This window comes from Eptesicus fuscus, chromosome 13 (assembly GCF_027574615.1).
Source record: "Eptesicus fuscus isolate TK198812 chromosome 13, DD_ASM_mEF_20220401, whole genome shotgun sequence".
Taxonomy (NCBI): Eukaryota; Metazoa; Chordata; class Mammalia; order Chiroptera; family Vespertilionidae; genus Eptesicus; species Eptesicus fuscus.
Genome location: NC_072485.1, coordinates 6251774 through 6279562, shown reverse-complemented (window position 1 = coordinate 6279562; position 27789 = coordinate 6251774). Strand labels below are relative to the sequence as shown.

Here is a 27789-nt window from a genome sequence, read left to right as displayed (position 1 = left end):
GCTAACTGTGAAATGTAAAATAGTAAGATAACAGATATCTTTAAGACCTTGGTAACAATTTCCTCAAATTGGCCATAGTAGGCACAAACTATGAAGGAAAAGACTGATAAATTGGAGTACATTAACATAAAAAACTTATTTTAATTGAAAGTTATCAAGAGTGCAAAACCATAGGGGGAAAAGATACATGCAATGCATATAACCAAAAGCTTCCATAATTGGAATATTTTTTACTCTTATCTATATACTAGGGGCCCAGTGCATGAATTCATGCACCTTGAAAGGCACGAGGCTGCGGTGGGCACAGGGGCGGGTCTCGGCCCATCTTCCATTCCCCCACCTGGCCCCTCCTGCTGTGCCACCCCGCCCCCGTCCCGTCTGCTGGCAGCCTTGCTCCCGCTGCCACCGCTCCCACGAGCTGACATTGCCAGTCCCTCTCGTACCCGCTGACGGCACGGAGCGATTGGGGCCAGCGCCAGCAGTGGGTCCAGTGCTGGCAGCAGGTGCGAGCACCGGGCAGGACCACGGCACATGGGAGCAAAGCATCTTCAGTAACCACGAGAGGCTCGCCCTGATAGTGACCAGCGCCCCACCTTGGTCTGGTGCCCCCGCCCACCTGCTCCACCATCCTGCCGCGGCTGACGCCCACCATGTTCTGCACGTGCTCCCTGGTGGTCAGCGCACGTCATAGCGACCGGTTGTTTGGTTGTTCCAGTTAGGTCTATTTGCATATTAGCCTTTTATTATCTATACTAATGACCAAACAGCAGGCTGCGTGGAGCGACCAGGCCAGCAAGGGGAGGCAGTGAGGGGTCACCAGGCTAGCAGGGGGGACAGTTGGCGGCAACCAGGCCGGCAGGGGGGGCCATGAGGGGCGACCAGGCCGGCAGGGGGGGCAGTTAGGGGCAATCAGGCCGGCAGGCAGAGGCGGGTTAGAGGTGTTCATGGCCGGTAGGGGGGGCAGTTAGGGGTGATCAGGCAGGCAGGCAGGTGAGCAGTTAGGAGCCAGTGGTCCCAGATTGTGAGAGGGATGTCTGACTGCCGGTTTAGGCCCCAGTGATAGGGCCTAAACCGGCAGTCAGACATCCCCAAGGGGTCCCAGATTGGAGAGGGTGCAGGCTGGGCTGAGGGGACCCCCCTTCCCGTGCACAAATCTTGTGCACCGGGCCTCTAGTATAGGATATAAAAGGCTAATATGCTAAGTGTCCGACCATCCAACCAGTTGCTATGATGCGCACTGATCACCAGGTGGCAGACGCTCAATGCAGGAGCTGCTGTGACGCACACTGGCCATTTACAGAGAAACAGCATCATGGACCTGGCGATGATAAAGCAATACTTGGCTTCCCCCAAGTGGGACACAGGCCCCGCCACCACCTCGAAGTGACAGTCCACCAAATCGCAGCTGATGCTGCCAAGACCCCAGGGCACAAAATGCGACCCACAGCCCAGCCCAGCCTGGAAACAGTAGCTTTGAGCGCCGGGTAATAAAGTCATGTAGCAATGCCCGGCTTCCTCCTCTCCCTAGCAACAGGCATTTAACAATAAACAGCACCACGGACCTGGCACCCACAAAGCAACACTTGGCTTCCCCCAAGTGGGACACAGGCCACGCCACCACCCAAGTGACACTCCATCAAATAGCAGCCAATGCTGCCGAGACCCCATGGCGCAAAATACGGCCCACAGCCCAGCCCAACCCAGCAACTGGCTGTGGGCAGCAGGTAATGACATCATGTAGCAACACCCAGCTTCCTCTCCCTATTGCTTTATCATAGCCTCCTTGGAGTTTCTTCAGCCCAGGAACACGACTTGCTTTATAGCCAAGTGGAAACATTTCATACTGTAACCAAATGTCTGTGAAGCGTTTTCCCGTGCCTCATCTCATTTGATCCTCACAGAAGTCCTGGAGTAGGTAGATAGGAGACTTGGTGGAATCCTATTTTCATTAGCCAGAAAATGTTGATTTAGAAAGTTTAGAAATGGTGGAACTTGAAAATAACTTCAGGTTTTCTCACTGCACAAAATATAGTCAAACACTGCTGCAGTTAAATATTTTACCCTTTGTTCTCCCTGCGTGATCTACAATAATAATCTGCTTCATGTTGATATTTACTGCTGTGTTGCTGACAATTACCTGAAAGAGAAGTTGGGGAGCTTCACTGGGCTTGGAAAAATTTAGCTAAATCAGAAAGCAGGTGTAATTAAGCAAGTTTATCTATATATATAAAGCTCTCGCTGGCGCCAATCATACAGGTGTGTTTTGACCTGTCATTGTCAATCGTGAATTTGGTTGACACTTCTATTATAAAGGGCAAATAGCGATATTAAAATATTTCTTCTAATTAATTTCCTTTCAATGTGCACGAGTTCGTGCACCGGGCCACTAGTAAATCAATAAGTAAATGACAGTAAATTCAACAAAGTGGGCCGAAGACTTAAATAGGCATTTCATAAAAGACAATAGCCAAAGGCCACTAAGTATATAGAGATGCTCAACATCATTAGCACCTGAGAAATGCAAATTAAAACATTATCATTATACATTTACCAGGAAGGTAAATTAAAAAATATTGACAAAACCAAATCTTGACAAGGATATGGGGCAACACTGAACTCTTATAAACTGTTGGTGGGCATTTAAACTGGTGAAAGTGCATTGGAAAACTGCTTGGCAGTACCCAATAAAAATATATCTATTTCCATGATCCAATGATTTCACTTATAGTTACATATCAACAGAAATGCACTCCTGTGTGCATCAAAAGACATACATTTAATGTTTCTGGTAGCAGTATGAGTAGTAGCCAGAAACTGGAAATGACTCAAATAAAATTAGGGAATAAATTATAAGATATTTAACCACCGAGCAGTGAAAATGAATAAACTATAGCTACAATTAATTCCCCCTTCTATCCTATCCCTGCTACATCCCAGGGCCACATTCAGTACTAGCCTCTAGTTTATTCATTATTTAAATTGTCCTATGTATCCACGTCAAACCTATGAGCTTATTATGCCTCAGTTCTTTAAGGAGCTAACAATTCCAAACAGAGGACTGCAATTCCAGTTAACCAGGAAAAGTCTAAACCCAGTCTCAAGGGAATTTATGCTGAGATCAAGTAAGTAGCATGCCCAAACTCTTGAATCATTTTAGCTAAGGGTCACATAGGTTTCTTCTTCCTCCTCCTCCCACTCTCCTCATTCTTTTTACACAACCCTTTAAACACGTAAGTCATCCCTAGCCTGAGGCAGTTTGTGAACTCTAAGAAACCAGGCTGACTGAAGGCAGCCAGCTAATGTGAGGAAAAAGAAATTCCTTCTCAGCAACCCCTGGTGGTATGAGTCCCAAGTTAGCAAACTACTCAACACTGCACACTAAAGACACCCATCTATTCCTTCCTTGGCCAACTGTAGATTCCCAGTACCTGACCAGGAAATAACGAGTGTGGAAAGGTACAAAGCAAAAGGTTTACAAGACTACCCAGTACAGCCGAGCAGTTGTTAAAAGCACAGGCTGTGAAGTGAGGGTTAGTGTCCTGGCTCCACGGCTTCTGACATCTGACCCATCATCGTCCCAGGTTGTTATATGAAGTGAAATAATACAACTGTGCACAGTATTCAATAATGACAGAGATTTAAAAGTGAAGGCAAATGGTTTATAAAAGGCAATCAATAGGTAAGATAATTGATTAATTTCCCATGAAACAAATCTTTGCAGTAACCTTAAAACAGATACCTCTGAATATCTATAAAATATGACCAAACCATTAATTTAATAAAAACATTAAAAATTCAGTTAAAAGTTTTTTTGTTTTTTTTGCCTTCTAAGTTTGATAAATACAGAGTGGATCACTTACATGCAATACTAGTAAATGAGATGAAAAGTTATCAGTCACCACTAGGTGCTGCTCAAGGCCTGTTGCCTGCTCTTATTTTATCCCCATTAAGCTTCTTAACCCTTTAGTCTCCTTTTTTCTTTTAAAAAAGAAAAACTGACACATGACAAATGCTTACCAAGTCCATCCATTTCCAAAATAGAAGACATATATTTAAATAAAGGCCTTACTGCACACCAAAGGTAAAACAAATTCTTTTATTGCACATTTATAAAATCTGCATAGTGGTATCAAGCGTTCTTCCCTCCCACAATTCCTTTAATCTGAAAATTCCGTTAAAACACGATATCCAAACTGGAGCCTTTTAAAAATGGTCAACAGGAGATATTTCTCTCTCTACATATACATACAGATTTCTTTTTACAAACCCACGTCCTTTATTTTTTCAAAACAAAAAGGGAGAGGGCGTCACAATGTTCTTTTGGGTCAGCAGCAGCCTTAGACATGTTTCTGACAATTTTCAGGTCCTAGAAAATCCAATGGTTAACAATGATAAAAAGGCCATCTTTAACCATCAGTTTGATCTCTGTTTCTATGGGCCTGTGTTTGTTTTGTTTTGTTGGGAATGGTGGTAGTGGGAGGGATGAGTGAAAACAGGTAAAGGGAAACATAGCAATAATATTTGGTAAGTTTGCATGATGACAGATGGTTACTAGACTCAGTATGGTAATCACATTGTGGGTATATATGTGTCAAATCCCTGTACTGTACACCTGAAACTAATATAATACCGTATACCAACTATACTTAAATTAAAAAAGTAAAATAAAATAAAGGCTCCCCCACCAAAAAGAACAGGGTCAACAGCAGGAAACACCCGAGTTTACATACACTCACTTTCCCATTTGAAAAAGAAAACCACCACACAAACCCACCACCGTTAGTCAAGTTTCCCAATGTTATTCCATCTAAAATCCTTTCTTTCACTCAGGAGGTTTTCTGGTTTCATTAAAAATATAAATAAGAGAGAGAGAGAAGAAAGGAGAGGCAGCTTTCTTCTGACTTTTCCACATCATCCGGCCACATGACCTTGTATTCTACCCACACGTAAAAGAGCGGTGGTTTATCAGTAACCTGACTTGCCATCCTGCCAAAAGCCAGGCAAGGTTTATATTTCTTATCTCTGGCAGTTAAGAATTTTCAAATGTCATTTGTAATAACTAGGAGCTGTTCATCTGGTTCAGGTTCCAATGACTCACCCTTCTATTCTGCTGTCAAAAATATTTACGGCTGAAGGATCATTTAAAAAGTGGCAGAGGCTTAGAAAAGCCCAAGCAATCCCGTGGGTAGAACAGGCCATCTCGGGTCTCCCGCATAATTCAACACCCCAGTGCACTGCTCCTGCCTCTTTCAGGAAAACCAGGCTAGTGATTCTGTTCCTGAAAAGTGCAATTTTATTTTCAATCCTTTGTTACACATACAGCATGGTTGGGGTCTGGATCTGAATCTTCCTTTTCACCTAATTCCTCTCCCAAGGTAAACACTGGGTAACAGACTTCTGTTCAATGGGCAGGCAACCAAAGACCAGGGCAGGCCCTGAACACGTGACCGCTTACTTCACGGTCACAGCTGAAACCCCTTGAATTGACTCCATGACGGCTGCAAACCGGCTGCAAAGGTCATAGGGAGAATTGGGTCGAATAGTTGGAGGCTCCTTCAATACAATGATTTCTGCAGAAGGATCCAGAAGCCTGGGTAGAAATTCCCCTAAGCACAGCTGCAGATTCTCTGTGGAGAGAAAATGATGGTTACATATACAGCTAAGTAGAACTCTAGTGAACACTAATTAAGTCTGAAACTCTATGAGAAGGCCCTCCAGACAGCCCACTACCCAACCGCCGAGCATTGCTCTGGCCAAATAACAACAGATGGTGACACCCTCAGGCCCAACCAGGAGCAAAGACCGACTTGTCAAGTACACCAAAGCTTTAGGTCGTGCTGCCGACCACCTGGCATATGGAAGAATAACATTGCGCTGACTTCATTATGGACAGGACAGATCTTTTACTCATTCTTTTAAGCTTTGAGAAAGCAGATATAATACTCTGTATCATAAATATAAGGGTGTGATTGTCTTTCAAATGATTAAAATATACAGTGTGTACACAGCGCACTAAATACAGTCATATATCACACATGGCCTACACAAAAATTGAAGACATTAAAAGGAAAGTCACACCTACTAATTATAATAGAATTTTCAATAAATACTATAGACTCGAGCACTTTAAAGTCAATAGAATATAATTTTTAATTGATTTCAGAGAGGAAGGGAGATGAGAGAGAATCCTGCACACCCCCTACTGGGAATTGAGCCCGATGTGCCCTTAACTGGAATTGAACCTGGGACCCTTAAGTCCGCAGGTCAACGCTCTATTCACTGAGCCAAACCAGCTAGGGCAGTCAATAGAATATCTTTACATCAGTGAGAAGCTAAGAGAGAAGATTCATATTAGAATATACACCAACTTTCTAAGTCTATCAAACTCCCCTAAAAATAACTAGTTTTAGGCTCCCTCCCTAAAATACTTAGGACAAGCAAGAATAGTCCATTTACTAATTGGCCGAAAAGGCATCCTGATTATGATAGGTCTTGATATCCATGCTGCATAAATGGATTTCTTTTTGTTGAATTTTCACCCAAGGATATTTTCCCCACTGATATTTAGAGACGGTGGGAGGGTGGGAGGAGGGAAAGAGAGAAACATTGATGTGAGTGAGAGACATCAATTGGTTGCCTCCTGCACAGACTGGGGCTAGGGATCAAACTTACATCAGAGGTACGTGCCCTTGACCAGGAATTGAACCCTCAACCCGTCCGTCCACAGGCTGACACTCTAACCACTGAGCCACTGGCCAGGGAGCAGCATAAATGGATTTTGATTTTCAAACTATGCAATTGGAGTCCAGATTTTGGCAACTGAAAAGTAACAGAGGTCGGACACTCCTGGAGAGCTGTGATGTTCACGCAGCGTTCCTGGTCGTCTGGAGACGCCTCAGCACCGCAGAGGAGGCAGGAGGTTAGAGGAGCCGAGGCCCGGCTTCCCCCACTCAGCAGAGCAGGTCCACTTCTAACTCCCTAACCCTAGGGGTTCCCATAATCCTTTGGCAAGGTTTGGCAACCTGTGCTATAGAGGGAGCCCACTGTAATTTCTGTCATTCCCAAGAGCCTTAGAGATTACTGGGAGTGCTAAAAGCAACACACCTGCAATATCTTGCCCCAGGTAAGAGCACCAGTGTTTTCTCATGACCTCAATGGCATCCAGGTCATCCTTGGAGATGTCATTATTGATGATGAGGTGAATGCAGGGAATGATCAACTCATTCATCACTTTAATGCCCTCTGTTACTGAGTGGTCATCATTGGTTTCAAAGAGAGAAGCTGCTTTGGCATTCAGCTCCTACAGATAAAAGAGTGAAAAAAAGTCTGAAAAGATAAATAAGAACGTTAGAAGATCCTAACAAGTGGCTGCCAAACTTTACGGCCATTGGAATTGCCGGGGGAATCTCTAAAAACCACGTTGCTCCTCCTCCACCCATCAGCTGCTGTCATCGGTATGCTGGGCACCGGGACTCGATAAAAGCTCCCAAGGTGACTCTCAGGCAGCTAAGCCTCTGACCCAATGGCCTAAACTTCCAAGTCAAGATCGTGCCTAACACCTGCTTCCACTAAAAGGCCTATTCAACGGCCCTCCATCTCCACGAGCGTCAGAACCACCTGCAGAAGACAGGAGGCTGCGCAGGCCCCAGTCTGGCTGCCTGGGGAGGGGCCTGCGCACCATCCTCGCGTGAAAGTTGCCCAGGTGCTTGTGGCGCACACTGCAGGCGGAGAGCCAGCCCGGGAGCCATCCAGTTCACTCTTACTGCCTCCCCGTGGAAACGGAGCAGGACAGGCCAAATGTAACCTGTGTTTGGTGACTTAAAAAGTGTAGCTCTAATAAAATTCAGACCCACCCAATCTACAAGCCTTTCTTCAGCTTCCAAATGCCCTGCCACACCTAGAACCAGTACAGAAATCAAATACAGACAGTCCTTGGGTTACATCGAACTCGTCGTACGCCGTTTCGTCGTTACATCGCCATCTCCCATTTACTTATATATAAAAAAAAAGTTCCGTCATTTCGACGTATGTACATATGTGCTTTATGTTTTTCATTATTTATTTACCACAAGTAAAGGTCAGGAATTGTTATCTTTCTTTTAAATTTGTTACTGTTTCACTTCATTGCTGCTGTGTATGTGCTCCTTGTGAGTGATGGAGGTGCTTATGTAGGTGGGTTCCGACTGACGGCGAGAATCACGGTACGTCGCGCCGTAGGAACAGATCTCTGACATAACCTGAGGACCTACTGTGTAAACCAGAAAATGAAGCTCTTGAGGTCGGTGTATGTCATGACTTAACCTCCTCCACGTGGTGCTAACAGGACAATGGTGGGAAGTCTGCCTGACCCCGGGGAGGGGAAGGGGCTCAGGAAAGACACACACAGCACACAGCCTCCGGGCAAGCCTGCCTGCGTGGTTTTCTAAGGACAAGCACCGCTTTAGACCTGGGTAGACAGAGGGCATCGGTCTGCCTGTCCTCGTGCTGCCGAGTGCAAACAGGCCAGGAGCATTCCCAGAGTGTGACAGCGACAACACCGGAGGGCAGGCCATTTCTCATGGCTCCTGACTTATAAAAACTGGAGTCTCTTTAGAAGTCACTAGGACTCTTATCTACCAGCAAAGAACACAGAAGAAACACTGCATTCCTGCAACACACATGTATTACATGTTTACTAAGTTCCAGACACAGAGAACACAGCTAGGAGAAAATCTGTGCTCAAGGACTCACAGGCTGGTAGGAAAGCAATGAGATGAAATGCAGGTACTCGTGAAGGGCACAGAGAAAGGGGTAACCCATTCTCACCCCTCGTCTACCAGGGACTGAAGAAGAATGATATCCACTAAGTAATGTTAAATAATCTGTTCTAATGTTAAGCTCCTCTTGAGAGTTGGGAAAATGTGAAACCTGTTGGAGATTAATTTCCTCCTGGCTTGCAGGGCAGTGGTAAAGACAACGAGCAACAGAGATCTAAGGCGTTACAGACAGACACACCAGAAGGCATTTCCTTCGGTATAAAGCGATCACCGACTCCTTCACGCCGCGGCGGGGCCCCTTGGTCAGCAGAGTGGCGTTGTTCTGGTAGGCATACACCAGGTAGGAGAGGGCTTCTTGGTACCTTAGGAAATGGCAGATAACAACAGCTGAGTGTCCTCCAAAACCCAGGGCTGACCCTCCCTGCCCCGCAGACAAGGGTTTCCGTGGCTGCATTATGGAAGTCTGAGAGGAGGGGCGGCTCCGAGGACTGGGAAAAGCCTGAGGGCCAAGGACGGCAGCCAGTCTCAGCTCCTCCACAATCCGGCCCCAAACCCAAGACCGATCCTGAAAGCCCCCTGGGCTCGGGCTTCCCGACAGACTGGACTAGGTGCTCACTGAGGGCTGCACCAGCTCTCAGGTTCACGGAGTTCATCTTCATTGATCACAAAGGAACTCTGGCCACTACATCTCTTTACTAATAAATCTATCACTGCGTGAAGGATGAAAACACAGTGTGGCGACATTCAGAGCAACACTAAGGGCAATGCTGGGACAACAGAGGCACGCTGTGCACTTGCCCGGGTGGGGCATGCCCGTGACTCTCAGTGTTCCTGGGTGGGGACCGATAAATCAGAGAGTCCCGAACAACAGTCTCAGCAACATGAAAGGCCAACTTACTTTTCTTTTTGATAGAGTTCCAGGCCTGTCAGGAGGTACACAGACACCTTCCGAAACAAACTATAATCTTCATGCCACCTCTGAAAAGGGAAGACTCGTGTTAATGATTATGACCACAACAGACTACTTCCACACTGCCCACCACACAAGTTTTAAACTCTGTGCACATATGGCCAGGCACAAAAGCAACAAACACAAAGACTTCCACAGAGAAACATATTCAACATTTAGAGTAAGTCTACTGTTGACCTTAATTTTTAATGTCCTTTTCCTTCCACGGTATTTCATAGGAGCTTTAGAATTTACCATCTTAATGTGCAGCACCCACGTCAAAGTCACCCAGCTCTGGTTTAAATGAATGACCTCTCTAGTTCTGAGGAAAACATCCAGATGTGAGGCAGATGAAAGGAGAGGCCGTCCCAGTCACAGGACAACACTCAAGCTCAGTGAGTGTGCTGGGCACACCTTCGCTGGTATATAACAGTTTTACATATGCACTTTAATGCACAGAAACTGAACTTTCAATATAAAAATATTATTTTCAATATAGGAAACTGTATTATTTAAAATAAACCCAAACTGTGAGTTCAAGAATTATATGCCTAGAACAAGGCTAAAGCATGTATTTAAGAAAAGGAAGTGCTGACTCACTCTGATGAAGATGGAATAAAGAAGCCTGTTATGCTGAGGGTAAGAAAAGATCATTTATTCATTCTTATTCAGGTGGTTGTTTTTATTCGGGGGGGAGGGGGAGGACAAATCACAGAATTGTAAGTTTTGCCTCAGGAATGAATGTTTGAGGCTTTGCAGATTTAAAGAAAAGACCTGACCTTGTACTCCTCCATATTCATGTCGTCCGGACCGATCTCCTTCAGCTTAGCTTGCGCCACCTTCATGATGCTGATGGACCTGTGTGGGACAAGGTTCGGGAACAGTGATAGCAGCCAGGGCACACTTCCCCTCAGGGAAGGCAGCCACACCAGACCCAGAAGGAGGGGGTTCACCTGAGTAGTCCCTTCTCACCTTTCATCATAGCTAAGATTTTTATCTGCAAACTGTTCCAGAAGGGTCCGCTCCACCACCCTTTTGGGTGCTTCGTTCTGGAAAAAGTAGACGAGCACGTGCTGCAGTCGAGGGTCGCTGTGGGAGGAGGGCGCCTCCTTGGCAAGCTGGTAGAGCCTGGAGTACTCTTCGTGGAATGCCTATGAAAGACAGCTGGGAGTCAGAAAGGGCACGCCGTGGCCTCCTGCACAGACACTGATGCCTCAGGTGACAGAGGTTCCCTAACTCTGAGAAGACTCGTAAGAAATCCTTACGGAGGAATTACAGAAGCAACTATGGAGTCTGTAAGGTGTTTGCATTTCATAAGGGATGAAGCTCTTCTAGCATCCTGGCACCGAAGACATATACGAGACAGTTTTTCATAAAGTTCTCAGAAAAAAATATTTACTTTTAATTATTTCAGGAATATCCTTGAGTCCCAAGGACCCAAATCTTAAAAATCCACATAAATGCAATTTATTCATGTACCTTAAATTTTATTCAAGTACCTTAAAAAGCATGGCCCCCTTTCTCATATTACAGCCCCCTAAGTACAAAGGCAATGTCTCATTAGTTTCATTACTAGATATTCCCTAAGAACAGCAGCAAGCCCTCCCGGCTGGGTGACAGATGGCACTGCTCACCACGGCCCGCGTTAGTGCCAGGAGAGGAGGAGCGATCGGTATGGTGGGCAGCTTATTCATTAGTTAGGCAGGAAAGAGAGGTTTATGTTTTACTTTAATGAAAGACATTTTTAATCCTATTGTTTACCAACTAATAGAATTAGTGCCCCATTATTATGATACCTGTGGTATAAGGAGGAGAAATTAAAAAATGGAGATACCTTAATAAGCCCTGCTTCAGACCCATCTCGGTCAAAGGTCTGACGGGCTTTAGCTATGGCCAGGATGACCCCTTGCATGGCAGGGCTCAGCATCACCTACCACAAAAGGGCACAAAACAGACAAAAAGGAGAGAGGAAAGGTTCAAAAGGAGAGCATGAAAGGACAGGTGAGCAGCCTGCTGAAGAAAGCATGGCCGTGTGCTCCTTGGTCAGCACCTACTGCAGGTCAAGTTCTACACCCATTCCTATGCACACTGACAGCATTGCCTTCCACACAATGTCAAGGTCCACACACTTACTCCTATGCACACGCACAGCCCAAGACAAGCTATTTCTGTGCATTCTCTGTAATGCACAGATGACTACATATGTATGTCTAAAACTATCTGTTATGGCACTGCCCAAGAACCAAGCTGAGTTAGAGCTATCAGTGAGGAAGTGTCTGAGGTGAGAATTCCAATTTAGTTCTGTAGTTTGGGTGTATGTCCTAAACACACAAATATGTTAAGACTTTTACTAGGATGAGCGGGGCATTTAAAATAGTCTGGAAACTAGGGGATACACAAATATGACTTTATAAAATGAAAACCTTTCAATAATTTAAAACTATATCTCCCAGGAAAAAACAAATCTAAGGGGCAGGATTCGTGATAGTCTATGTGCAGTGACAACTATAAGGAGCACCTCAACCACGTGGGATTCTACAGCTTCTTCCTAAAGCTTTAGAATTAAAAACAACTCCAATTTACATTTGTTTGGCTCACTATACCTCTGGAAATTTTACACGTGGAGGAAAAACAATTTAACTCATACTACCAAAGACAGTTTTTGTCCTAATACCAAACAAAGGACTAAATTCTATCGTTCTGAGCCATCTAAACTCTGCAGTGGCCCCATAAATATACGCCTGGGTAGATATATACTGGGAGCAGTGCACAGTGGGAACAAGGCTATCTTGTTAAAAACAGTAACTAAGGTCAAACCAGATAGGCCTCGTGTCATTTGTTTCAATAAGAAAATGTTACCCATCGCCAAACACCTTCAAGTACATGCAGTGACATGAGAGGGGGTCAGACTGACAACAAGCAGCTCAACCCTGCACTCGGCTCTGTACCTCCTCATCATATCCGTCTGCATCAGCTCTAACCAGAATCCTCCCCACACTGGGAATCTCGACTTCAGACACCTCAGAATGAGGCGGGGCAGCAGAGTCTGCATCGTGAGCCTCTGGGGGCTGCTCTGACTGCTCTGCAAAGTCTGTTTCCGGGGACAGGGGTTTCTTGGGTTCAGCTTCCTTAAGCTGCGGCAGCAGAATGGAGAGAATGAGTAGAAAAAAATGGAGAAATAAAGAGGGACTGGTTAAATGCAGCAGAAACATAGACTCACAGAAATGTGAGAGAAGTGTGGAAATTACTGCTGAAAGCCCGCCCCTCTTGAATCGGGGCTCCCTCAGTCATTCTCACCTCACTCAAGGCTGCTTCAACACCATTCTTCTCATAGGAATGTGCGGTGTTTGCAATGGCCTGGGCGGTCTGCTCCTTGACAATCACAGCATGCTCAGCCGACAAGCAGCGAACCCCATGGGCAGAGGCTCCTGAAGGCTCTGATAAAGAGATGGACACAGAAATTAGCGTCTGATGATACGTAATGTCTAGAAGGCTCTGTAAAGGCAAGCAGGATGGACACAAAGTTGAATGTACAACCTTTCTAGCAAACCTTTAAAAAAATCTATGCAAGCTTCCCCTAGAAACTGTGACCACAAGGAATGGCCACTTCAGCAAAACCACTGATGATCCTGTAAAATTTAATGTGCTCCTCCTGACTTGTCAGATGCCTTTATGCCAAGGTTTCCTACAAACAACATCTGTTAGGAAGATGGACTTTTTAAAAAACATTTATATCCTATCTAATAAAAGAGTAACATGCAAATTGACCGTACCTCCGCTACACCCACAAGCCACACCCACCAGCCAATCGGGAGCGAGTATGCAAATTAACCCAACCAAGATGGCTGCAGCCACAGAGTGAGCAGGAGACTTGGGTTTCCCCGGCAATGGAGGAAGCCAAGCTTTCCTGCACACCCTGGCCAGCCCAGGCCTCCGCTCAGGGCTACAAAGTTTCAATTATAGAAGATAAATAAATCCCAACAAAAATGGCTGCGCCCACGGAGCGAGCAGGAAGCTTGGCTCCACTCAAGGCTACAAAGTTTCAATTATAGAAGATAAATAAATCCCAGATACCAGGGTCTCCGCTTGGGTTGCTGGCCTGCAAACTCCCACAGGCCCCTCATCCAGGCCGCCCCATGCACCAAGGGAAACCCTGATCCGGGACACCCTTCAGGGCAAACCAGCTGGCCCCCACCTGTGCACCAGGCCTCTATCCTATCTAATAAAAGAGTAATATGCAAATTGACCATCACTCCAACACACAAGGTGGCTGCCCCCATGTGGACACAAGATGTTCAGCAGCGGAGGGCCAGTTGGGAGGGACCAGGCCTGCAAGGGAGGGCAGTTGGGGGTGATCAAGCCTGCAGGGGAGGGCATTTAGGAGTGACCAGGCCGGCAGAGGAGGGAAGTTGGGGGCAACTGGGCCTGCAGGGAAGGGCAGTTGGGGGGGACCTAGGCCTGCAGGGGAGAGCAATTGGGGGGGACCAGGCCTGCAGGGGAGGGCAGTTAGGGGTGACCAGGCCTGCAGGGGAGGGCAGTTAGGGGCAAACAGGTTGGCAGGGGAGCAGTTAGGCATCGATCAGGCTGGCAGGGGAGTGGTTAGGGGGTGATCAGGCTGGCAGGCAGAAGCGGTTAGGGGCAATCAGGAAGGCAGGCAGGCAAGCAGTTGGGAGCCAGCAGTCCTGGATTGTGAGAGGGATGTCCGACTGCCCATTTAGGCCCAATCCTACCCCAGTTGGACATCTCTCAAGGGGTCCCAGAGTGGAGAGGGTGCAGACTGGGCTAAGGGACATACACCCCCTGTGCACGAATTTCGTGCACTGGGCTTCTAGTATATATATAAAAGTTCTTGAGCTTTGACACATTTACATTTGCATACATCATTACAATTAATGCTGTTACAAATTCTTTTTTTATTAAATTTATAGGCATAACATTGGCTAATAACATTACAAAATTTTAGGTGTACAAAATTATAATTCAACATCTGTGTACTCTATTGCATGTTCCCCACCCAAAATCTAGTTTCCTTCCATTACCATGTATTTGACCTGGTAGAAGGTCACCTTTGGAGAATTGTTTTCATAAAATCCACCTATTAATCCTACCATAATTCCTCTTACAACCTGGGAAATAAAGCAAAACTAAACAGAGTAAAAGGTAGCTAGTCTTTCTGCTATTACTCCTACTCATCAGAAATCACGTCTGAACCACAAGTTATCCCATCAGGTTGTGCAATACCAACTCTATTTGAAATGTATTGCAGTTGCACATGGGGCACACTCCATCAGGTGACGTGCACAGGGCTGGCTGAAGGAGTGCAATGTGAATAACACCATCGCTGGCACACTGCCCTTCTCAAATACCTTGTGGTGTAGAGAAATCCTGTGATGTTGAGTTGGTACAAGATTCCATTTGAGGAATTTTGCAAGACTGCTCTTCTTCCCACTCCTCTACTTCCTGTTCAAATCTCCAGTTATCTTCCTGAATGTAATGCTTAAGTTCAACAGATAAGGCTTCCAATTCTTCTAACATCTGATCTGATTCATTTGGGGCTGCCTCTGAGAAAGAACAAAGATGGAGAAATCAAAAGGTCTTTCCTAATGAAAACTACATATACACTTACATAATCCATCAGAAGTATTAACAATATAAGGCCAACAGTCAGAGCACATCAATAACAGAGCCTGGCATGTTAGTAGGTAGGCACATATTGAATTATCTGTTAAGTGAAGGAATGAATGAATGTAAGGATTTGGAACAGAGGCCAATCACTGGTAAAATAGTAAGGATGGACCAAACATTTCATGGAAATTCAGAAAAATTATTAGATCCAATGGAAATTTCAAACAAAATAATTTTATCACTATAACCACTGCATCTATTATTGATAAGAATATCTCAAGATGGTTAGAGATGAATTCCAATACATTTATGCTGTCTCGAGTTTCATGCAATTAAGTGCTATCAGAAAGCAATTTGATATAATAGGTAGATGGTCAATAATACCTGGGTCATTAAAAGCTATGATGAAAAATGGCAGGATAGCCCTAGAAGGTTTGCTCAGTGGTTAGAGCATCAGCCCACAAACTGAAGGGTTGCAGGTTCGACTCCCATCAAGGGCACATACCTCAGTTGTAGGCTTGGTCCCGGTTGGGACGCATGCGGGAGGCAACCAATCTCTCACATCTATGTTTCTCTCTCTCTCTCTCTCTCCCCCTCCTTTCCACTCTCTCTAAAAATCAATGGAAAAAATATTCTTGGGTGAGGATTAACCAAAAAAAAAAAAGGGGGGGGGCAGAATATCAAGGACATATTAAATTTCATTTCTAAACCTTTTTTGTTTTGACCAAAACAAAACCAAAAACCCCTAGAGAACAACACATCCACTTATTGGTTGCCATTAACTAGTCTTTTCACTAAGCAAATGACAGTTTCCACTTGTTTACTTCTAGAATGTAAAAATGAGCCATGTGTGTAATACAGAGGCTCCTATTACCAATTGCCTGAGCCATATGTGTAATACCAAGGCTCCTATATACAACCGCAGTATAGTCATTTGTACAGTAACTCCCACAAGCAGCTGTCCCTGCTTTCACACTGCAAATATGCAATTATGAAGATCAATTACTGTGAGGTGCTTATTCCTCCCTCCCCTCCCCCAATCGCATTAGCAAATCAGAAAGACAACCTGCTGCCTGGACACAATGCTGACGTGTGTTCTTACCTATGCAACACACTCAAGTGTGCGTACTGAAATAAAAAGCATCCTATGGTCTTAGCTGTGAAATGCTGGCCATAAGACCACTCAGAGAAGATGTGACAGGAAGAGAGAATAATGACATGGAAAACAGCACAGAATATGGAGATGGAACTGGATTTGAATTGTGGGCCTGCCATTTATTTACTGGACAACTAAAGAACCTCGGCTGGAAAATGTGGGCAATAAGAATTCCTACCCTGCCTACCTTCCTTTTAGAGTTATAAATTATTAGAGAAATAAAAATTGAAAGCATGCAGTAGGGAATAAAACACCAATATAAATTATAAGCATGACTGCTCTTAGCATCCATGTTGATGCATCAATGTTTCTATCTCTCTCCCTCTCTCTCTTCTCTCTCTCTAAAATCAATAAAAACATTTTAAAAATGTATACAAAACGTTACTAAAAAAGGAAAAAACTAGAGAAAACTTAAAAGTCTATCAATGGGAGGCTGGTTTAATAAACTATATATATATTCCATGCAATGGAATGATTATGGGGTTAAAAAGAAAGAGCCCTGGTCGGGTGACTCAGTTGGAACAGCGTCCTGGACGCCAAAAAAGGTTGCAGGTTTGATTCCTGGTGAGGGCACATATCCAGGTTGCAGGCACGTAACAGGAGGCAATCAATTGATGTTTCTCTCTCTCTAAAAGAAAAATAAACATAAACATATTCTCAGGTAAGGATTAAAATAAAATAATGAGTCAATTTTATTTATGAAAATATAGAGGTTACCAAGATACACAATAAAAGGATGCAAAACAGAAAGGAAAATATCCCATTTGGGGGAAAATGGGATGGAGGAGATGTCAATAGTAAATGTAGTAGCTGCACAGAGCAGTTTCTGAACACAGCATAAGAAACCTGACAATGGATACTTGTTGGGCTCATGAATAGAAGCCGGAGAACAAACTTATTTTTCCTCTTTATTCTCTTTCGTACTGTTTGTATTTTAAAAAATGCATTATTACTTCATGATAAATTCTAGGTTAAAATTATTTTAAACTATAAAGAATGTTCCCCCTTCCCTGAGCAGTACAGATTTCCCCCATTACTGGCTCCTGTGAAGATATTTTTACCTGCATTGAAGTGGGGTAGCTTATCGTTAATGTACATCAGACAGTAAGCACTGACATTTCTCAGGCCTCCGTAGGAATCTCTTTCAAGTTCTTCCCAGGAAGATTCGGTCACAGAGATGTCATTGTACTTGAGCCAGACCTGCCGGGGCTGATTATAGATGTAGGCCCAGTAGTGTCCAGCGTTTGCCTGTCCTTCATGAACAAGTACTGCATGCAGGCGATAAGGCACCTACAAACCAAAAAGCACATTTCTGAGTGAGATGCAGTAATTGGACAAAGCTCAGGTTACTAAAATCCAAGATTATTCCCAACTACCAGACATAAGAAAGGTACACATATGTTTGTTCATATCGAGACATCTTGGTGATTCAAGATGAACTAACAAAAACACCGCCTTGGAATCTACCAATTATGTTTCAGTTCCCAAATCTTTAAAACCAGACAATTGAACTAGATAACCTCCTCTGAGACCTCGTTTAACTCTAAACTCTTATGATTATAGATCTAAAACCAAAGATAACCCAGACCTATTTATTCCCCAATTCCAAACACAGTTTATCTAAAAATAGAATCACCCTGACCATTATGGTGAGAAAATGTGTACCACGTTTGGGACCTACAGCTAGTTTAGCGGCCATCTTGTTCTCTGTCTATTGTATTTGGCACCAACATTTAAGTTAGCATATTTCATTATGAATAGTCATATGGTCCCTATATTTCCTCTTGAAACTGTTCACCTACCTGGGGTGAAGACCCTTTCAACTACACACTTGTTAGTTTCCACACCTGAAAGGCATTTCTTTTCACAATATGCAGAACATAAAACAATGCTTAAGTGCCAAGTAACTACTGATGGGAAAAAGTGAAGTCAGCCACAGACTCAAGTTAAACTTACATTTAATCAGTACCTTGACATGACCGGTGGAGAAATTTTTGCAATAATGCAAAAGAGAAAATGGGGAAAACCAAGATTTACATGACGCATTCCCGCCATGCATGCATGCCTCCATGCAACCCTGGAGTCAGCTCCTCTCCTCAGGCCACTGACCCAGAAGCCGCTAAGAGGCCATGCCCCTGACTGGAACCTCTCTCCCCTCCATGCCCAGAATGTCATTCTAAACAAAAAATTATGTGGACAATGAGAACTGCCCGCCTACCTCCCTTTTAGAGTCATTGGAGAAACCAACCTTGAAAGCATGCAGGTAAACAAAGGACCCCAGTACTGTGAAAAGGACAAGTAACGGGTCCCTAGTTCAGGTTTCCCCACTGTACTTACTACTTAAATTACTACGGCATGACAACTTTTTTTTTTATTGATTTCAGAGAGAAGGGAGAGGGAGAGAGGGAGAGAGAGAGAGAGGAGAGAGAGAGAGAGAGAAACATCAATGATGAGAACCATTGATTGGCTGCCTCCTGCATGCCCCCTACTGGGGATTGAGCCTGCAACCCAGGCATATGCCCTTGACCGGAATCGAACCTGGGACCTTTCAGTCTGCAGGCCGACGCTCTATCCACTAGGGTGGCATGACAACTTTTATTAATATCTGACAGCAAGCCTTTCTAATGTATCAAAAAGCAACACGTAGCAGAATCAAAACAAATATATTTTGAGTTCTACTGGTGGCAGAAGATACATTACTTTTTTTAGCCTAAAATAAAAATAACAGAACACTACCAATTTCTTTCCTAAGTTTATTCTTATATCTCAGGAGGTTCTCATTGAGTTTCAAAGAAAGCCCTCCAGTTTCCTTTTTGGATCTTCAATTAGCACCACTAGAACAAAACTGACTACTTTCCCATCAATTCATTCTACCTGGCGAAGGAGAGGATCACAGTACATCTGCTCGATAGTCTGGGTAGTGCTTGCAATACAGTTCTTTAAATCTGTTAAAAGAGAAGATTAAGTTAAGATGATTTCACTCCACATCACAGAGGCTGCTTCAACTAAGCAATGAGCACTGCTTGTCTGTGCCAGGGTTCCGATGACTTCAACTCCACTTGATAAGCCACGAAGGAAGACTGTCTTAAAGCAGCTAGTGCTTCAGGTTATGAAAACTGTTAGTTCAATATAATTACATTAAGACTTTAAAAATCATCTCTTATAATTGGCACCAATATTTCTTAAAGAAGAAACAGCCTACTTAGAGAAAGACCTTAATGGGTCACTTGGGTGCAAATGTCCGAGCGCTAAGACCTGAAAGAAGGTGGCAGAGCAAAAGAGAGCTAAATTTCTGTGAATAAGAACCTGGAAGGAATCTGAATTTTTATTTTTATTTTTTGCTCCCCAGATAAAAGGAGAAAGTAAGGGGAAGAAAAGTCTGAGCAACATGACCAGGAGGCCATATAGAAAAATCCCAACCAAAGAGGACATGAGCAAGTGAGCTGCCCAGGAAGCCCAGAAATGTTGAGGAGGGAATCTAGGAGGGGTCTTTCCACAGCGATATAATGGAAGTATGTGATCCAATCTTACAGGGAATGAAAGGAAGAAGTCACAATCCCCATGTCAAAATTTAACAGCATATACGGCAAAATTCAATAGTATATAAGGCAATAGCAGCAAGTGTACTCACGATGCCAAACTTCCAAATACTGAAATAAACAGAGAAGGCAAAGAATAGCTGTTTGACAAGTTTTAGAAGAGCCAACCTTGTATATCCTGTTCAATTTCACTCCTCCACCTTTGAAGACAGGTCTTAACGAAGTTGATTTCCTCCTCGGTGACTGCTCGGGGAGCCGGGTGTGCAGGCATTGACACAGGAGACCGGGAAGATGCCAGTGGCGTAGTCACTGGCGTAGACTTGTGTAGACAGTCTTCAGAAAAGGTGCTTCCAACGTCCTGAGAAGAGCTCTCTTTACTTGTGCTGAAAGACGACACATCATGCTCATATGATAACTTCCAAAACATGCCTGGAAAGCAAGCTGCTATGTGGAAAAGCACCCCTGTAAGTTGGTGAGTATTCGCTCCGCACAGGTGCAGAGCTGAATCTTTCCTGTACAGATATCGTCTCATTTAATACAATATGCTTATGAGACAGATATTATTACTATACAGATACTATCACTATTAAACAATTACAAACCTAAGGTCTGGAAAAATTAAGCAACTTGCCCAAGTTCGCTCAGCTAGTAAGCAATGGAGAGCTATTAAGCCCAGACCTGCCTGAGTCTATGGCTCATGCTCTCTCACCTCTTGTTATACTGCATTCTCATAAAGAAGAGAGGAGAGAGAGCACAGAGAAGGAAAGACTGGGCCTGGAAGAATCAAGGAATCAACTATAGAGTTCCCAAGATTAAACCAATTAAAGTGGGATAGATAGACAAACCCAGGAACACAATATACAGAGCAAGAAAAATGAAATATCAGCCGAAACCGGTTTGGCTCAGTGGATAGAGCGTCGGCCTGCGGACTCAAGGGTCCCAGGTTCGATTCCGGTCAAGGGCATTGGTTGCGGGCACATCGCCAGTAGGGGGTGTGCAAGAGGCAGCTGATCGATGTTTCTCTCTCATCGATGTTTCTAACTCTCTATCCCTCTCTCTTACTCTCTTTAAAAAATCAATAAAATATATTTAAAGAAAAAAAAAAGAAAAATGAAATATCAGCTGAACATCCAAGTCACAGGAATACAAACTAGGTAACACCCTGGAGAAGAACGGGGGCTGGACTCAAAGGCAGACAAGCCCAGCTCTACCACTCTTTAGCTAAATACCAGGTAAGCAATCTAATATAATATTCAGCTCTAAATGTAAATGTTAACTTCTTTACACCATTGCCCTGAACTAGCTGAGGATAAAGTATGTAAAGTAAATGTTAACATAACAACTAATTAACTAATGTCAAACAAACTACACACAAGTCAGCAGGAATATAAACTAAGCTTCTAAATTGTACTTAGGTTCCTACTTCACATCAAAACTGAAGAACATAAACTTCCTGTGACTTTGATTTAAAGAAACCCTCACTCCCTACTCTTTCCACCTGCTCTCTCTCACAAACAAAATAATGGAGAAAACCTCTTCCCCAAGGACCCATATATATGGAAAAATATTCCAATATAAGCAAGAGAGCAGATATCTCAATCTCAGAAGGGAGCACACACACAGAGTAAAATCTAATACACATAGCCCTAACTGGTTTGGCTCAGTGGATGGAGCGTTGGCCTGTGGAATGGAGGGTCGGGTTCAATTCTGGTCAAGGGCACATGCCCAGGTTGTGGGCTCGATCCCCAGTGGGGGGTGTGCAGAAGGCAGCCAATCAATGATTCTCTCTCATCATTGATGTTTCTATCTCTCCCTCTCCCTTCCTCTCTGAAATCCATAAAAATATATCTTAAAAAATTAATGATAAATAAATAAAATCTAACAGGCACAGTAGGCAGTATTACTGTATGTGTTTAAATAGACTGCCCAACTGCTTTCTGAAATTTAAAACAATTATTTAATAAAGAACATGAAACCATTCTAGAAAACACCAAACACACAGGTAGAGTATAAAAGGTAAGACTCCTCATCCCTTGACTCGTGCCACCCTGAGAGATGCTCACTTCTATGCATACAAGGATGAACAATATATATATATATATATATATATATATATATATATATATATATATATAGAGAGAGAGAGAGAGAGAGAGAGAGAGAGAGAGAGAGAATATGCCAATTGTCTGGGATGCCATAACATCACGTCCGCGCAGGAGGATGCGTGTGCAGGTGGGCGGGAGGGGACTGTGTGCATGGTGAGGCAAGCCACGGATAGCACAGGCCCACAGAGAACAGGGCCTGCCAGCCATGGCACACTGGCATTTCCGCCTCTGTGAGTGAGCTGCAGAGGAAACACCTTTTCTGACCCCTCCTTAGCTCACTGGCTAAGCTCCCCATACGCCACTCACAGTGTTCTTGGTAACTTGGGTAATAAGAATCCAAGAAGGTGATCTAGGGTTTTTCCACCTCATTCCTGGAGGAAAAAAGGTCTGCTGCTGGAGGGGCTAAGAAATGTCATATCCTGCCCTAGCTGGTTTGCCTCAGTGGATAGAGCCTTGGCCTGCCGACCACAAAGTCCAGGTTAGATTCTGGTCAAGGACATGTACCTAGGTTGCAGGCTCCTACCTGGCCAGGACCCAGGTCAGGACTCATGCAGGAGGCAACCAATCAAAGTGTCCCTCTCACATTGATGTTTCTCTCTGTCTTTCCCTCTCTCTTTTACGCTCTCTAAAAATCAATGGAAAAATATCCTCAGGTGAGAATAAAAAAAAAAAAAGAAAGAAAGAAATGCCATATCCTATGAAAGAGACATCTTGAAAATGCCTAAAGAAAGTTGTCATTTTTTTTGTGGTGAAGGGACTGGAGTCTGTGTTGATGAAAACACCTTGGCAGCTGCGGCGGCTGGTAGCAGCAGCAGCAGGGTGATGGGGGCGGTGCCTTCCCCTGATCAACCAGGTCGCTTTCTGCAGAGGGAGGCCAGACTGCGGCTTAGGCCTGTTCCCTGAGGGGAGCGGGCCTAAGCCATCAGCAGGACATCCCCTGAGGGCTCCCGCATTGGACAGGGTGCAGGTTGGGCTGAGGAATCCCCCCCTCTGTGCATGAATTTTGTGCACCGGGCCTTTAGTTATTAATATGGGGGGAGTTGGGGAAATGGGTGAGATTTTTTAAAACATAAAAACCTAACCTTTTTCAGTCAGAAACCAGAAAGCAACAGGGTCGGGTGGGAGCTTCTGGCTGCCATGACGGGAGCCCCCCACCCCCTACTGCTCCCCTTGCAGGTGCATGAGGTTCTCCTTGGGAGCTGCTGAATGAGTGGAAATGCTCTGTGGTGGAGAATGGACTGGACCCTGGGCTGCCACCCCAGTCATCAAGCAGCATCTAGTGGGCTCTGTGAAGGCATTGCAGCAGCAGTACGTGTCCTGGGACACCATGTTCACCAGCAAAGAGATGCCAACACCACATGCAGCACCCTGGAGGCATGGTTATCCACGGCTTGCATGCCAAGCACTTTTGAACTGAAGCCAGTGTGTGAGTTAGTGCCCAACAGATGCCTCTGCCTCAGCCTGTCTTCTGGCCCTCCTAAAAGCTGCCACCCACAGACAGAGCATCTCAGAACTGGAGCAGGGTTGTGGGCAGCTGCCAGGCCTGGCTGTGGCCAGCCCTCAACAATGGCCTGATGGAGTGCTACCTGCAAGTGTGAATACTACCAGCCCCCCACCCTGCCTGGAAACCCCAAGGAGGGTGAGTTCCTCAGCTTCCTGCAGGGACTAACACCCTTATCTTACCAGTCCACAACCTTAAAGAAGAGGACACTCACCCACTCTTGAAGCTTGACCCTGTCACCACCTCTGGTACAGAGGAAGGAGTCTCTGGATTCCATTTCCCTTTCCTCAGGCTCAGAGGACATGGAAGGCCAGCACTTGGGCCATAAGATCCAATGGAACAGACAGCTCACTGCATCCTTCCTCAGCCTGGACACACCAGTTCCTCCCAACTATCCTGCAGCCTAGACTCCGATAGCTGCCTACTCAAGAAAATGGCTCCAAGAGCCCAAATCCTTCTGAGGAGCCCATGTCCTATAACTCAGACCTGGGAACAGCAAATGCTGATGATTCAAATTCATCTCTGCAGGAGGTGTTGTCAGAGTTCAACAAAGCCCAGGTAAACTCGGTGCCAACTAACGGACTGAGCCCAGAGGCAGAGATTCCCACGCTGCAGGCCTCCCCTACCCTCCACCTATGCCTGACACCAACCAGCACTCACCCGCACTTCAATGTGCCTGCAGAGCCCTGCCCTGCCCAAGCAGCCTCTCAAACTCAAGACGGTGGCCACAAGCAGGAGCCACTTTCCCAGGCACCTGGCATCCTGGGCCTGTAGCACCTGGGCACTGCACAAGCTGTCACTCGGAAGCACTTCAGACCCCAACCCTCTAGTGCTGTGAGCATAGGCGGCAAGGGAGGGCCAGCAGATGACAGAGCTGGGCTGAGCCTCGGGGCTTCCTCACTCACCAGTCCTGAAAGCAAGAACTGGATCTCACCAGATGACTCTCCAGGCCTCCCCAGGAACAACCCCATGGGGTCCTTCAGATCACTGCACAGCTTCTTCCAGGGGGTCCTTCAGATCACTCCGTAGCTTCTTCCAGGGGTCCTTCAGATCACTCCATAGCCTCTTCCAGGGGGTCCTTCAGATCACTCCGTAGCCTCTTCCAGGGGGTCCTTCAGATCGCTGCACAGCTTCCTCCAGGGGGTCCTTCAGATCACTCCGTAGCCTCTTCCAGGGGGTCCTTCAGATCACTCCGTAGCCTCTTCCAGGGGGTCCTTCAGATCACTCCGTAGCCTCTTCCAGGGGGTCCTTCAGATCACTCCGTAGCCTCTTCCAGGGGGTCCTTCAGATCACTCCATAGGCTCTTCCTGAGGGTCCTTCAGATCACTCTGTAGCCTCTTCCAGGGGGTCCTTCAGATCACTGCACAGCTTCATCCAGAGGGGCTTGGGAGTCCAGGCCTGGTCTCCTCGGGCATTTTTCTCAAAGCCAGAGAAGAAGCTCCATCAAGGGGGCCTTAGATAAAGCTGTGTGCCTTCTCCAGGAGGCAGGAAAAGCCGGGCAGGAGCATTAGAACCCCAGGGGGTGCACTCAGGAGACTGCAAGGTTCCAGCGGCTCTGAGGGCCTCTTCACCATTACCAACTGGGTGCTGTCTTCTCACAAGGAAACTCTTGTCCGAAAATGTAGTAAGGAGCACCCTTGCTGAAAAGTTCTATATTTCCTCACACAATCTTAATAAAGTAATGCCCAAAACTGTCCAGAGTGCAAAAATACTGTTTCATATATTGAAATGGAAAATACTTTCCCTGAAACCTCCCCATAAACCTTTTTATACAGAACTCTTGATTCTGTCTGTGGCCCAGAGCAAGCCCTGCCTGTTGAAGGCCAGAGTTTCAAGTGCTCCTTCCCAAGGCCTCTATCTCAAATAGTGTATTTATCAGCTGTTTGTTTAGTGTCCGCCGTGTGCTGTTTGCAATGAAGCCAGCTTGATCTCCACCCCATCCCCCACCTGGGTAAATCCAGAACAGGTTAAACAACCATAATGTAATTTGTCTGTAATCCTCATAAATGGCTTCTTCTTTCAAACAAACAAAAAAGTATGCCCCAAAAATCAGTCTCTTCCTCTCCTTTTCTGTTTGCAGTGACCCAGTCCAGAATTCTGGCCTGGGAGCATGGGCAGAGGCCTGGACTCCATGCTGGCTCCCTTTAGGTGTTTCTGTCAGCCCATGGGATGGTGGTAATTATGCTGGGGAAGGTGTGCTTTGTGCCTGGGTCGTCAGGATCCCTGAGGAGGAGGAGGCAGACCCTTTACAATGGTTTGGAATCCCCAAGGCTGGTCCAGGCTAGGAGACAGAACTGTGTGTCCTTTGGATCTCCTAGTTGGTGGCAGACCCCCAGGAGCAGGGAGCATTGTGCAGTGTGTGGTACATGGGTACCCACTCACTCATTCAGCAAGTATTTGTTGAGCACCTGTGCTGTGCCAGGTGCTAGGGACACAGCAGGAAACAAAGCAAAGTCCCTGGCTTCATGGGACTTAAAGAGTAAACATATGGCATGAGCAGGTGATCCTAACTACTACAGAGAACAATAAATCTGGGAGTGCTACATCGGGGAGTGTACTGCTTCATATTAAGATGGCCACGAGAGTCCCACAAACCAGGAAACATCTGATGTGAGAGAGAAAGCCACGAGGCGAGCTCTGTGGTTCAAGCAGGAAGACAAAATGCAAAGACCCTGTCATGGGAACATATTTGACGCATCCAGGAAATAGCAGAGACCAGAGGAGTTGAAAGGAGGCAGCCAGAAATAAGGTCAGAGTGATGGAGGGCCTGTGGGCCACAGAAAGGACGCTGACTTTTGTGCTGAGGGAGATAGCAGCCCCTCCAAGGTTTTAGGCAGAGGGGCATGATCAGACCTACTTTAAATGGGGGAGTCACCCTGGCTCACATGTTGAAGGACTACAGGGTAGGAGAGACCAATTAGGAGGCCACTGCCATAAGCCAGACCACGGATGTTGGTGGACTGAACCCACGAGGGATACAGGTGGTGAGAAGTGAAAGATCCTGGATATGCCAACAGGATTTGCTGGTGGATTTGATGTGTGGTGTGAAAGAAAGAAAATCAAGGATAACTCCTTATCCCCATCCTACCTGCCACATACACACACAGTGACATTACTGCTCCACCACAAACACAGCCTCATCGGAGCCTGAACTGCCCCAGATTCCTGAGTGGACAGGAGCCTGGCCTCGGGTGGGCAGTGCCGCCTGAAGCTGGCCTTGTTTCTTCGGCCCTGTGAGTATATTCTATATTCCAGAACGTGCCCCAGGAGATGGCAGGAGTGAGGCCCTGGAGGCGCTGACTTCAGTCCACCTCATCCCTGCCCTCTCTCCCCCTGAGAATTAGAGCTGACCCTCTCCCCATCACCAAAAGTGCTGATGCTTTTAATGGAAAGATGATGTGAACCTCAACAGTGGCCACACTACTTTTAAGATGTCATTTTATGCAATAAACTACGGTGTGGGGACCTGGCCCTGAGAAGTCCTTTGCAATGTACTGAAGGAACTGCTGCTGCGTGATGTTTGAATGATCTTGCAGTAAAGACCTGATCTTTCTTTAAAAGAAAATATCTAGCCCGACTGGTGTGGCTCAGTGGTTGAGCATAGACCTATGAACCAGGAGGTCACGGTTCAATTCCCGGTCAGGCTACATGCCCGGGTTGCGGGCTCGATCCCCATTGTGGGGCGTGCAGGAGGCAACCAATTAATGATTCTCTCTCATCATTGATGTTTCTATCTCTCTCTCCCTCTCCCTTCTGCTCTGAAATCAATAAAAAAATATTTAAAGCAAATGAACAAAAATCTAACCTTTTTAAGCAGGTTCTAGTATTTTAATAGTTAAGGCAAACATCAAGTTTAATCCGAGCTGACCCTAATGGTTCCTCCAGATTACTGCATGTGGCTGGGCCAGAGCAGAATCAGAGGGCTTCTGAGCTTTGATCTCCCTGTTCCTTCCTTAGATAAGCCCTTCTAGACCGTCCTCTTCAACTGCAAGCCAATCTTTTCATGTGTTAGTTTTCTATTTATGAATAAATCTCTTTCCTTAATGTTTACTTAGTCATGCACATTTTCAGCAGCAAGAATAAGATGTTTGGAAGAGCAGGGCTGAAGTTTCCTCTTAGAAAGATCTTTGGCAGCTAGCCCAAAACAAGGCAGCCCTG

The 27789-nt window shown here is 45.5% G+C and overlaps 1 protein-coding gene across 3 annotated transcripts in view; it reads right to left on the bottom strand.

Moving 5' to 3' along the window:
* Positions 1–3959: 3959 nt before the first annotated feature.
* The window catches only part of USP28 (ubiquitin specific peptidase 28), a 66770-nt gene continuing 42940 nt past the window's right edge, over positions 3960–27789 (bottom strand). For 2 of the 3 annotated variants that reach the window (XM_054724621.1, XM_054724622.1), the window contains exons 14-24: positions 20194–20408; positions 19361–19431; positions 17548–17776; positions 15072–15266; positions 13003–13142; positions 10678–10856; positions 10485–10563; positions 9655–9734; positions 8995–9118; positions 7105–7300; positions 3963–5627 (exon numbers count right to left, since the gene is read on the bottom strand). In XM_054724621.1, coding sequence (XP_054580596.1) covers positions 5452–5627; positions 7105–7300; positions 8995–9118; positions 9655–9734; positions 10485–10563; positions 10678–10856; positions 13003–13142; positions 15072–15266; positions 17548–17776; positions 19361–19431; positions 20194–20408 — 1684 coding nt within the window. In that variant the 3' untranslated portion in view covers positions 3963–5451. Of the gene's footprint in view, positions 5628–7104; positions 7301–8994; positions 9119–9654; positions 9735–10484; positions 10564–10677; positions 10857–11539; positions 11636–12653; positions 12840–13002; positions 13143–15071; positions 15267–17547; positions 17777–19360; positions 19432–20193; positions 20409–27789 lie in introns of all 3 variants that reach the window. The other variant, XM_054724620.1, reaches the window with a different exon arrangement.